General features: G+C 35.5%; 1 protein-coding gene across 1 annotated transcript in view; it reads right to left on the reverse strand.

Annotated features, from left to right (window-relative positions):
• LOC145292193 (cilia- and flagella-associated protein 65-like) overlaps window positions 1-13500 on the reverse strand; it is a 2765874-nt gene that overhangs the window by 1713356 nt on the left and 1039018 nt on the right. The window contains exon 18 of the mRNA XM_080138498.1: window positions 6672-6798. Within this exon, the coding sequence (XP_079994624.1) occupies window positions 6672-6798 (127 nt within the window). The remainder of the gene's footprint in view (window positions 1-6671; window positions 6799-13500) is intronic.

Genomic DNA, 13500 nt, shown 5'->3' on the forward strand with positions numbered 1-13500 from the left:
TTTTGCATAAACACTCGCAAACAATATAAAAGATCATGTATATAAATAATCAAAAATATTTTAAACTTTTAACAAAATATTTAGGAAATCATATTTTTCTTATTTGGACAAAAATATATTTGCGACAAAAACATAATCTGTGATGCAACTACATCCATCCATCTTACAATGTAAGGATGCGGCATTGTCTTATCTGAACCTTACTTTGCCATAAAGTACGAAATTTTCCTAAAGTTATGCCATGGAAACGTTTGCCACTTAAAAAATTATTTATTTGATCAGGATGAATTTTGGAATGGTGCTTACTATCAAAACGCATCAGATCCATGCACCAAATTTAGAAAAGTCGAAAATTAAAATTCCATCTAAATTTCAGCCACTTCTTTTGAGATCAAGATAAAAAACCCTGGTTATATAAAATGCATAAAATTATTGCTACCATATGGACCACAAAGCGAGTTTCTATGATGAAAATCACCCAATTTATCACCATCTGAAACCTTGAACTTGACATCGTTAAATTTCAGTAGTTTAGAATTAAACCAAGTTTGGTGACGATTGTTTAAACGCTATGCATTCAAAGCTGTATGAAAGTATACAGTGGACAAACTCAACTAAAAATTTAAACTCAGCCTCAAAAGACTAAGTGTAAGCAAATCTAATTGTTACAACAGTAAGAGATAATTACATATTTAATATTTGTATGAGTTACATACTTTTTAGAGTTTTCCTATTTTTTTTTTTAAACACGCCATCCATTCATTTATATTTTAGTGTTATTTACAACTTTATCTTATTACATATAAATTTATTTTATAAATAAATTTATTTTATTCTGATCGTTTTCTGCTGTTTCATTGTTTATCCAATCTGCAGAAGTGATTCAATACATTTTGAATTTTATTATTTTAATACATTCAAACTAAGCAGGAAACTCAAGTACTGAAATCTTCTTTCAAAACTGCATAGCATGATGATAAATTAATATTGTGCAATGTTCGGAACTAAAAAGTGAACCCTTGCTTCCCTCCTTTTGTCCTTTAATCCTCACATCTCATGAGCAATGTTTCTAACAAAGGGGAATTGCTGTTTTCTGCATTAGAATCTATCCATATAACATTTATCGTCAGCTAATTGTTTTTACATTAACAATTTTTTTAAATTCTTTTTCCTCCTTATGTAACTAATGAAAAAATAATTATAGCAGATAAGTAGTTATTGTCAACTGAAGATGGGAACATTGATATTTTCTACGAAGACATGTGTCATGTTTCCCAGCAAAACCAATTACGTATTTATCTTTTTTCGAATTGCTATCAAGTGTCATGTCTTCCAGTCTCTCTCTTCAAATTGCTATCAAGTGTAAACTAGTCGACATGCACTATAATTGATATAGCTGTTAGCAAAGAGTTTATCTAGATACTTGCAACGTTGTACGTGCATGAATTTTCACTTGACATGTGTGATATTTTGTTAGACTTGTTGATGGTATTCACGTGTTAAGCCGACAATTGAAACAAATTTCTGAATTTTTGAGCTGAGCATTAACTATTCGCATTGTTTTGATCTTGACTGCTATTTTCACAATGTTCTCATCTTGATATTTGCAGAATGTTTCAGCGATTTAACAGCCGATCTTCTTCAGCTGTACCTTGTCGAACTCCGGAATCTTCTGTTAAATTCGTGAATCCACAGGGAATTTTAAACAGAATCTTTTATTTAATCGCATGCTCTCTTTCCATCAGCCATGGTTTTGGTAGAAAAGTAATTTGCAATTATATCTTGACTGTAACCCGCACTGACGATTGAACCTTCAACCTCCAGAACAGTGTAACATATAACTGAATTTTACCAAATACTCTATCCACTATACCACGGGCCCGTGACGGAACAAGAGTTAGGCCCCACTGAATTAAATAAAGGGTTGTGTTCTAAATTTCGTACAGATTTCTGAGTTTGACAAGATACACTTGAAGGCCGGCTTTACATTGACCGAAACATTGTGAAAATTACACTCAAGATGAGAACAGTAGTCCAAAAAATGTAAATAATATGAATAAAATTTAAAGATATACATATATCCTTATAATAAAATAAAGCTATTTTTCTTCTATTCTATTGACCTGTACAGCTTTCTATTCAAAAGCTGTCTATGTAAATCTGCTTTAGCAGCTATTTAGGCCAATTATCGATGGACATTTTAGAAAATATGCATTCATTTAATTTGCTTGGATTCATTTTTTTCATCTGACCTGGCTTGAATAAGAAGATAGAGAAATTTTAATTTTCAGATCTGTCACAGTTGTTGCCCATTTTCACTGAAAAGAATAACTGTACAAATACTGCTGACAAAAAAAAAAAAAAAGAGAGATAGACAATATGCAAATCAGTATTGTCTGCTACTTCAGCTCTATTGCTACTAAGAACACAGCTGCTTATAAACATTGCCATATCTTTTGTAGGCTGAAAAAGCCCAATTGCTCGCCAATGTGTTCTTTTTTACAATAAAAACATTGACATACATCAAGAAAGCGCATACAAAGCAAGGAATATAATCTACACAAGAATCAGGGTCTAGAAAAAGCTATCATTCGAATAGAATTAGCAGTGAACTTTTGTAGGTAAAAGTTACAAAAATACACACATTTAAGAAAAAGAAAAAACATAAAAGAAACTTACACTAAGAAGGAAAAAACAAAAACAGTAGACAGCTAACTATTTAAAGAAAGAAAAATATTCAGAACAGAAAACAAAATTACATTTCCAAATTTTTTGGATGAGAAGTGAGTATTCGTATTATTTGAATTCTTAAGACTATTGTTAAAATGGCATAGTGGATAAAGTACTTGGTACAAGGAAGTTATAAAGTTACAACTTTTTTGATGTTGAAGGTTCAATTCTTTGTGCAAGTGACATTCAAAAATACAATTACATATTACTTAGGACTTCTACTACATCATGGCTGACAGAACAAGAACATGCTACTTCTGTGGATTAAATGAAGACAAAGAAGATCAATATATTTTAGAGTTAGCTTTAGGAGTGTCAGTGAATTATGTGACGGTTTATAATAGTTGGGAGAAATTTGTGAACAATCTCAGGTTTGCAACGGTTGACGACAGTTAGAATGGAGGATAGCTGTGCGTTCGCACAGGAGAATACTGGTGGTAGCATGGGTACACAAGAAAATTAATGATGAACATAGCATTCACAATAGATGTAGACGTGGACTTTAGCCTGTACGGGATCGATGGTGCCACATACACACCCAGAATGCAACTGATATTTGCAGAAAGTGTCATCCATAGCCTTGAGCCCCGGAGCGGCATGGGCCATCCACAACTTTGTAGATGTAGCAAAGAGTTCTTTTTTTGGGGTGAGGGTGCTGGTCCCACGCCCAACCTTCCCAGAAGGTACATACAGCGCCTAGTCTTCCCAAATGGTCACCCATCTGGTACTGGCCAGGCTTAACGTTGCTTAACTTTGGTGAGCTGGCGAGAACCGGTGTGTCAATTAGATTGTGCCATACTAGAAAGTGTTAGTTCTTCATATATTGGATTTTCTTAGGGAGCCTGCAAGGATCCATCTTGTGGATGTGTTCTGCTTAGCAGAGGAAATGGTGGATTATAGTGGTCTCGATGCTGCTGTGATGCTGTCCAGCGTTTCTGTGTTAGTGGTGTAGCTCTCCAAAAAAAAAAAAAAATGTTGCTTTTTTATTATTGCATTTTCATCCCAAACAAGGCACAGTGCCACTTTGGTGTAGATGGCTACTATCAAGGACATAAATTGCAAGGGTATTATGTAGGGAGTTGAGCAGCAAGATGTCTGCTTACATTACACTTAACTTCTGCATGTCAGTACAGTCAGGGAAGCAGGTATCAGAAAAGGAATTCCAAAGTCTAGCAATTCTAGGGAAGAAACTATTAGAGTAGAAGTTTTTCTGGCATTTGGGGATCACTACTGTGCAGGGGTGGGATTTTGCAGCTTGTTGAGTTTGTTGATGGGTACTTATGTTGAGGAGGTACAAGGGCTTGCAGTTCATTGGAGCATCTACGATTAAAATACTTGTAAAACAGGCAGAGGGATGCAACATTTCGTTGATAGGACAGAGGCTGAAGTCTAGCTGACATTTCAGGACCTATTAGGTTGACGACTCTCTTTTGAACCCTGTCCAGCATTGAATGTAACCGTCCATTTTTTTTCCACATTCCACTACAGACTAGAGGTCTTCCTCTAGGGTTTCCGCCATTGCCTTGGATATGTGCTCATTCATTTTCCCCTCATGCCTGTTATAGAGTGTGTTATCGTCAGCAAATATACTCATTTCAGACTATTTTTTCAAGGGGGTCATTCATGAATATCAGTGTTGTGTCGTGGAACAACAGTGAAAATAAGAACAATCAAGTTGAGGTTCGGTTAAGAAACAAGTGTATTAACAATAATGTATAAAGATAGGAAAGTGTGTATATCTGCTGGGCACTCAGCTAGCAGTTGAAATGCAGTCGCATCTCTCTCACTGGTGTCGGAATTACTAGCGCTATTTATAGTGCTAATCGGTGTAAATTCCTCTGTTCAATGAAGGCCAGTATAACAATCAGGAATAATAAAGGGCAAAGGATCAACCCCTGGGGTAAACCCGCATTTATATTGTTTTGATGTATGACCATCAAGGATAACATAGATTCTTCTCTTATTTAATAATTTATTATTAAGTTATTGTACAATAATACCATAGGATCTGACTTTCATGAGAAGACTATCATGCCATACTCTGTCAAAAGTTTTAGATATATCTAAGGCTTTTGACAGAGTATACCTTATCCAGTGCATGGTATATATTTTCAGAGATTACAGTTGGGATATCTGCAGTAGAATAGGATGAAGAAGGTGTTATGAATATGGACTCTAAGTCCATGCATCTATCTGTCAGAGTCCTTAGGATAAAGTGGAAAATAATCAAATATGTTAAAGTTGTTAGAGGGGATGGAGCAGTGCAACTTCGTTTCACTTAGCGCTTAGATATCCGGGGAGTTTTCTAGGAAAAATGATTCTGCAATGTGTAAGTTAGTTCTAAGTCCATGGATATTTGTAAATGTTAGCCTCAAGAGAAAAGGCGAATCATTGTTTGAGTATGCATCTGGTTTGAGTGTTATTTTGGATTGAACTGTCATTTCATTTGATTTCATAGTTTAAGTTTGGGGTGAGAGGTGCTAGACAAAATGGATATGCATAGCTTTCATCATGCAACACAAGTAGACCATCAGCCAACTCCTCATTCATAGGAATGTGGCCTCAGGAATGCTCACTAAAGATGAGTGCATGGTCTCTTTTCATGTGCGGCATTGCACTACAACCACCCTGATATTATACAACTGCTGATAGAGCAGCCGCTCTAAGCACTACTAAAGAGTTAGGGCTCCTGTACTGTCAGCCAGAATACTGCAGCCAGACAAACTGTCAAACCAATAACCTCAAACCTGTCAGACAAGACTGGCCCAGTCCAGTCATGTTAGCATATATGGTAAACAAGCACCTCCAAAATGCTCAGTTTTAGGGAAAGGGATTGAGGCAAATGTGGGGGATGGCATTCATTGTCCAGTCAGGAAACAAGGCTAAGCACTGGGCATCTCTAATGAGTCCATGTGATCGCATCTCTGCTCCTGGCTAATAGGTAAAGAAGGAGTATGGAAGCTGGACAATAGACAGAGCCTACCTCCTCCTTAAGCAGTTTAGGTTTGCAAACCAGTGATTTGATCGAGTCACTAGCTCTGGGGAGGTTGTCGACCAGGACTGAGAAGGTTTCTCTCCTCTATTTGGTGTCAAGAAATATGAGGTTAGTAGCACAGGCTTTACATCAGAATTTTCTTTCTCCAAGATAGATAACCTGAACAAACCTGCAGGCAGATCCATCAATCCCATAAGCGTTAGCCCCACGCCTGGTTTCAAAGCCAGGCATTTCTATGCCCTTGCATGGGCAGTTAGAATTAATCGAGTTAGGATCAATGCTATGAAGTTACACTCCTTAAAATTGGAAGATGTAATTATTCACCTTAGTTCAATAATAATAATAATAAGTCGACAACACAAGTGTTTATTTCTGTGGATATAGTTTTTATGCTTTAAAGAAGACATAACCAATATGCAATATGACCAACATGGCTTGATATCAGACTTCAGCTTGCTTTGGCCTTTATTTCAGTAATTTCTCACAAATACAACATGTAACAATTTATTCAGTCATGCGAGTCATAAACTGCAAGCAACGCCTTGTATTTTGTCCCGAAAATAAAAAAAAAACTCCTCTTTTTATATCTTACATAAGAATTGTCTCGTTTTTGTTGCTGATATGTTCAATCTTTTTATAGTTTTATGCAAGTCTTGGCACATTAGTCAGAACCTTTGTCTATCTCGTGAGTACTGGTGTGCAGAAGGATCAGAGAAAGAGAAATTTGGATATGGCTTCAAATCATATTCAAACTATTTCTTTTTCTCATATTTATCAGTACTAGGACTTATACTTAAAATATAAAAGCCATGCTGTAACCATATCTAGAGATTCCACTATATTCTCTTATCCAAATTTAAATATTCTTCAACTGAGATACAATAATCTCTTTTCTTTGGGATATTTTATTGACTCATCCAGAATATGAAAATGAAGAGTTCCGTACCTGTGCATGAGAGGGAAAAGCACCAAGGAGGACAGAATGTTTCATCTGGAATGAAGCGATAATCCAGCATGCACTTGTAAAAAATGTAGCATTCAAGAGTGGTACCATAAAATTGATTCTGCATCTCCTGTGAAATGAAAAAAAAAAGGAAGCAAAATTAGCATTTGATAAAAGTTTGTATTATCTATATCAGAAGTGTGTGTACCGAACAAGACCAAATCTGTTATTAAGAATGGTACATAAAAATCATCAAGAAAATACAGTATAATTATTTTACTTATATAACTAATTATAATATAGTCGTTTATTTATACAAATATTATTGGCTACACATGTGCATACATGTTTCTACTATAATTCCTTTAGAGAAACAACCTCCTCAGGCCAGATTTTTTTTTACAATGAAACTATATTTTAAATGGTCATTATCGCCTGCGTGACACTGCTGTCCGAACTTTCACTTTTTGGTTACCACTTGACGCGTCTTCTCTCCACTCCAAAACGAACTTCTGCAACTTTAGCTTTTCTCTCCCCGAATCCGACTTTTCTCTTCTACAAATACAACTTCTCTGCTCGCAATCTAACTTCAGAATGCCTTCCTTCCCCAAATCACTCCTCTTTCATCTCCAATCAGGAGCATCTCATTTGCATACCTCGTGGTCACCCTGTAGGCATATAAAGAAACAGGACAGCCATTTTTGTTTCTTTCTTCTTCATTATGAACACGAGGTAAGCCACACAAAAATGCGGTCGGTCGTTCTTGTTTCTTTTTTCTTCATTTACACCACAGTCATTCTTTTATACAAAGTTTCTCAGTTATTTGAAAAAGAATTGAAATCATAATAAGAAAAAAGAAAGAACAAAAGAGAGGTACAGAAAAAGATCGAGGTATAAGAAGGAGTATTATTGAGCACTTTTTGATAAACACCAGAGTTTCAGTGGATTTACATCTAGGAAACTACAGTGATACAATCATTCAGTAATTATATAAAACAGTAGACATTTACTGTACTACTTTGTCAACTTGGAAACTGGAAGTTAACATGCAGGAAAAAATAGCTGGTATACCAGATTAAACATGCTAAGGACTTGTCCACCCAGATATACAAAATAGCTAAATAGAATTTGGATAAAAGAAAAAGTCATGCAATGCAAATGTTATAATATTAATTATTTCATATAAGTGCGAGGAAGTATGCATGTAGTTTATGGAGAGAACAATATTTTAACAATATTTTATTTTCACCTTTATAGATATATAAGGCAAAAATGCCTGTGTGTGCGTCTATAAATACTCACTGATTTCCATTAATAAAAAATGGTATATAAATCTAATAGAAAAAAAAACTAGACTGGATTCTTGGCAACATTCTCCACTAACACGTTCAGTCCAGTTCTCGAGAACTCAACTCGACTCAACTCCCTCCCGACCTCTTCACTGCCCGCCTTATATTGTCTCATTCATGCAAATTAAGACGCGATCGAACCAGCTGATTTATCGCCTTTCTTTGTCCCTACCAACAAAACAAACGCCCACGTGTTTGTGCATTGTGTAGGCATGTGCAACAACAAAACTTAGGTTTTTATAAGCGGAAATTTCGAGGTTGTCAAGAATCTCCGGGCGCATGTGTAAGAGGAGGGATTGAGAGAGTGGTATAAAAGGCAGGTCGAGTGAGAAGGTTGTTGTTGTTGTCATTGGACGTTACAGTGAGACGTGCGTTAGCAGTTGATTAAGAAGTTGTTTTTTTTGTATCAAGTCGTGCACCTCGGTGAAGGTCATATGTTGGGTTTCGAGTTTGCACATGCCACCCTTAGCAGTCCGCCTTTATGACTGCAGTCACACCAAAATTTTCGCTACACTCCCCCCGATCTCATGATCACAAACTGGGTAGGGAAGTATTATCTGTCTTTGTGGGATACTCCTTAAAAAAAGTGGGGCTACTCGGCTAGACACAGCTAGCCCACAGCCAGACACAGCTAGCCCATGGCCAGACACAGCTAGCCCACGGGCAGGCACATAGAAATTAATTTTTAAATTTCTCATTTAAAAACGACTTCACATACAACAGCGACGACTTTTTTTTTCAAAAACAAAACAAAAAAAAAATACGAATTGTCCTCTCAGCAAAATAACTTTTTTGTTTAAAAACGACACCCTTTTTTTTCAGCACGACGCGATTTCATTTTAAATTCCGCATTGAAAAATAACTTTTAAATACATACAAGTCATCAGAATCATATTTTAAGTTCTTTTAACAGCGACAACTTTTTTCAAACACAATAAAATCCAACTAGAATTGTACTTCCATAACATAATTTTCGTTTAAAAACGACACATTTTTTCTTTTCAACACAACAGAATTTCATTTTAAATTCCTCAGTGAAAAACGAATTTAATGCACACAAGTCATCCAAATCGCATTTTAAGTTCTTTTAACAGCGACTTTCTTTTCCATAAATAAATTACAATCCGACTCGAATTGTACTTACATAAAAGGAATCTATCGTTTAAAAACGACCTGTTTTTATCTTTTCAGCACAATAGGATTTCAGTTTAAATTCCGCATTGAAAAATAACTTTTAAATACATACAAGTCGTCCAAAGGACATTTTAAGTTCTTTTAACAACGACCACTTTTTTTTCCAAACAATAAAATCTGACTCGAATTGTACTTTTATAAAATAATTTGTGTTTAAAAACAACTTTTTCTTTTCAACACAGCAGGATTTCATTTTAAATTACTAGTTTAAAAACGACGACTTTAATGGATATAAATCGTTCAAATCGCATTTTTAGTTCTTTTAATGGCGACGACTTTTCTCTCAAAAACAAATCTGACTCGAATTGTACTTTCATTAAAATGAATCTATCGTTCAAAAACGATATCCTTTTTCCTTGTCAGCACAACAGGATTTCATTTTAAATTCCGCATTGAAATACGACTTTATGATACATACAAATAGACCAAATCGCATTCCAACACGTTCATTTGACGACGATGGTCAAAGAAATCCAATGAATCCCACTGGGAATAACAAACAAACAAAAAGACAACAAAGTCCGACTCACTTCATATCTTCAACCTTCACAGTTTGACAGGACTCATTCAATTCTCTCTTTTACAACACTTTTCAATTTTCAACGCGACTTTTAATTTTCCAGTTTCGACGCGAATCATTTAAAATTTCCCATTTCATCTCAGGCCTCATATTTAAAACCGCAATAGCTTCTAATAGAAAAAAACCTGGACTGGATTCTTGGCAATATTCTCTGCTCTAACACGTTCAGTCCAGTTCTCGAGAACTCAACTCGACTCAACTCCCTCCCGACCTTATTACTGCCCGCTTTATATTGTCTCATTCATGCAAATTAAGACGCGATCAAACCTGCTGATTTGTCGGTCAGGTTTCGAGTTCATACCAAATTTTTCCCTACAATAAATAATGGAGAACTATAATGAGATAATTTCTTACAAAATACCCATCCTCTTGGAGGGTGTTAGGAAGGGCATACAGCTGCAAAAATTTAATTCAATTTCATGTCATGTCAAACATAACAAAATTGCCAACCCTTGGACACAGAGAAAAAATGTAAGCAAAAAAAATATAGTAGAAAGAAAGACAGAAGTATATATAAAGTAGAAAGAAAGAAAGAGAGAAAGAAAGAAAGAAGGGTATGATCGGGTATGGCATAAAGTTCTACTCCATAAAATCTCCAGCTATGGTATAGTTGGAAATGTCTTTTCAATTGTTAAATCATTTCTCTCTGATAGGTTCATAAGAGTAGTGGTTGATGGGCAGAAATCAGAAGCTCATAGTATTAATGCTGGAATCCTTCAGAAGTCCATCCTGGGCCCAACTCATTTCCTGATCTACATCATTGATCTGCCAAATCACATCCTAAGATCATTCGTAGACATTTATGCTTACAACACTACCATCTATGGCAACACTTCAAAGGTCGTAAATGATCTAGTTCTCTCTGATTCTTTCTCCTTTGATCTTGATCATGTGGTGCAATGGAGAAAGAGGTGGCTGGTTACTTTCAATGCATCTAAAAAAAGTTTCAATCTTTCCATCATCAACGCTGTTCCCTATTTGGCATCAATTGAAATGAATGAGTCTCCTCTTGGGTAGGCTCCATGTTTTGACAAGCTTCTAGGTTTAACTTTTACTCCTGATTTTAGATGGAACGCATACATCAAATCCAGTGCCAAGGTTGCTGGAAAAATGGGGGGATCGTTCTATCATTGCGGTAGAAACTAGAAAGCTTATTGACTAATTAAAAACTCAATAGAAGGTGCATATATAAAAATGCGAGACAACCAAAAAATCCTTGCATAAGTCTGATGCATCCTAGCGTGGATGAAACGTGGAATATTCTGTGTAGCTTAATCGCCATATATATTTTATAACTTATTATATATAGATAGATAGATAGATAGATGTGTGTGGTGACCTTGAAGAGCCAATAATTATTAAGACAACTCGTTGCTATATTTACAGAAGTACAAAGTATTATGTTACAGAAAGATTGGTATGTACTTCCATCTCATAGGAAGATGTGGTACAAGGCCAAAACATGTGAAGAATAAGCTAGCGTCCCTAACGGATAAATGCTTTTGCTTCTTAAAAATTGACTGGGCAAGCCTATCGGCATTCTTCGGTCAGAGCGATTCTGGCAGTTATCAATGAACGCATTCTTTACCAAAGAGAATGCAGAAAAGGTTTGGTAGGGTGAATCTTACAGGACTACCAAAGATTAATATCTCAGCAAGGCAAATAAAAGTCGACTGAGATGGCCCAGTTTTCGTCACACTGATTGTCGAGAACTGGTCCACAACTGCCTGATATCAGTCTGACGTCTTTCTATGACTAATGCTACAGAAAGCTCATTATTCATCATAGGCTCCTTTATACATAAGGTACAAAGAACGGTCCATATAGCCATGAAATAGAATAGATCAACATCATATATATATATATATATATATATATATATATATATATAAATGAAACGTCTAGTTTGTTCGGCTTTACTAAACTAGAAAACTACAAGTCCGTTTTTCGTTATATTTTGCAAGAATTATTGTATCTAACCCAACTGTTTTTAAATATTAAAAAGCAAAAATATTACTATATTAAAAAAACTTTTTTTGACATTGTGACTTTCTGTTCCGATTTCAGTCGAGGCTATTTACCGGAAATACTTCCGGTTTATATTGAATCTGCCTTTATTAGTGACATGGGGATGTCGGGAGGGGGGGTTTATTCCGAAAGCCATTTTTAACATGGGGAGGTTGGGATGTTTATAATATGCTGGGGAAAGTCGTAAAAATTAACGAATTTGCTATTATTTATTGCAAAAATAGCTTAAAATTTATTTATTTGACAAAAAAAAAATGACATTTTCTACAAATATTTAATAAGAAATACAAATGGAGGGCAGGTTTTTTGTGTTTTTTTCTGTTGATATTTTGTTTCTACATTTAAAATTTTACTTTATAATTTCTTTCACATAGCTTTGTTATTATTACATCGGCCACGCTTGGCTTTATCCGGCTGTTGATGTCATGTTTTACAATATCTTTTTGTTTATTAAATTGTGAAATACAGATAACCCGGTCGGTTTCTAATGTGTGGCAACTCTAGCTCTCGAAAAAAAAGGGTACTCTGGATAGTAACAAAAATAAAAATTACCTCAGTCTCGAAGGATTTCTCCTCTACTAATCAAGAAAAAAAAACCGGGAAATGTACTTTACTCACTGTTTCTCTCTCCCTCTCTCTATCTCTTCTTCTCTAAATATCTCTCTACATCCATCTCCCACCTCTCTCTCTCTCTCAATCTATCACCTTCTCTATCTCTCTTTGATCCCTTTCACTCTCTAACTCCCCTCTTTCTCTCTCCTCTTCTCTCCTTTCCTCTGTCTCGCTCTCTCTCAGTTTATAACTCTTCGCTCTCTCTGTCTATCTCTCAATCCCTCTATCTCTCTCTATCTCCTCTTTCTATTTCTCTCTCACTTTCTCTTTTCTAGCTATATATCTTCCTCTCTATCTGCCCATCTCTAATACCTCATCCTATTTTAGTCTCCTAAATTAATTACAGTGAATAAGACATTGTCAAAACATGGATAAATCCTATTTTAGTCACCTAATTTACTTACTGTGAAATTAAAAGTTATTTGGAAATTACTGCTACATTGAACAGCATCAGGAGTAACTGGTAAAACCTTTCTAATTAAATTGATTTTGGCAGCCATTCGGTGACAAAATGACATAGCCTTAGCCCTTGCTGCAAGCGAAATACCTGCAACCTCGTTACCAAGTAGAAGAACTACTTATTCTACTTTGAAACTACTATTAAACATTCAATTTTTCAAAAATCTTATGTTCAACATCTCCAAAACATCCAGTATGGGAAAAAATATTGCAAAAATGCAAACTTATTGTTTTCAATGAATGCACAATGGCACGCATAAAAATCACTTGAAGCTCTTGATCGGTCCTAGCAAGATTTGCATGGGAATTTCAGACCATTTGGGAATGCAGTAATATTGCTTGCAGGAGATTTCAGACAAATGTCACCTGCAATTCCTCAATCAACACCAGCAGATGAAATAAATGCTTGCCTCAAATACTCTACTTTTTGGTGCTATGTGAAGACACTAAACTTAACTCAAAATATGTGTGTCCAGTTGCAGACTGCTTGATCCGCACAGAAAGTTTTACATTATTTATGGGAAATTTGATATGGAAAAGTGCCGGCTGATCCGAAGTAAGGGCAAAAGTTTTTGACTCTTAACTTCTGTAATTTTATAACATCAAAAGA

The sequence above is a fragment of the Euprymna scolopes genome, chromosome 13 (genome assembly GCF_053919585.1).
Source record: "Euprymna scolopes isolate OS-2025 chromosome 13, ASM5391958v1, whole genome shotgun sequence".
Taxonomy (NCBI): domain Eukaryota; kingdom Metazoa; phylum Mollusca; class Cephalopoda; order Sepiida; family Sepiolidae; genus Euprymna; species Euprymna scolopes.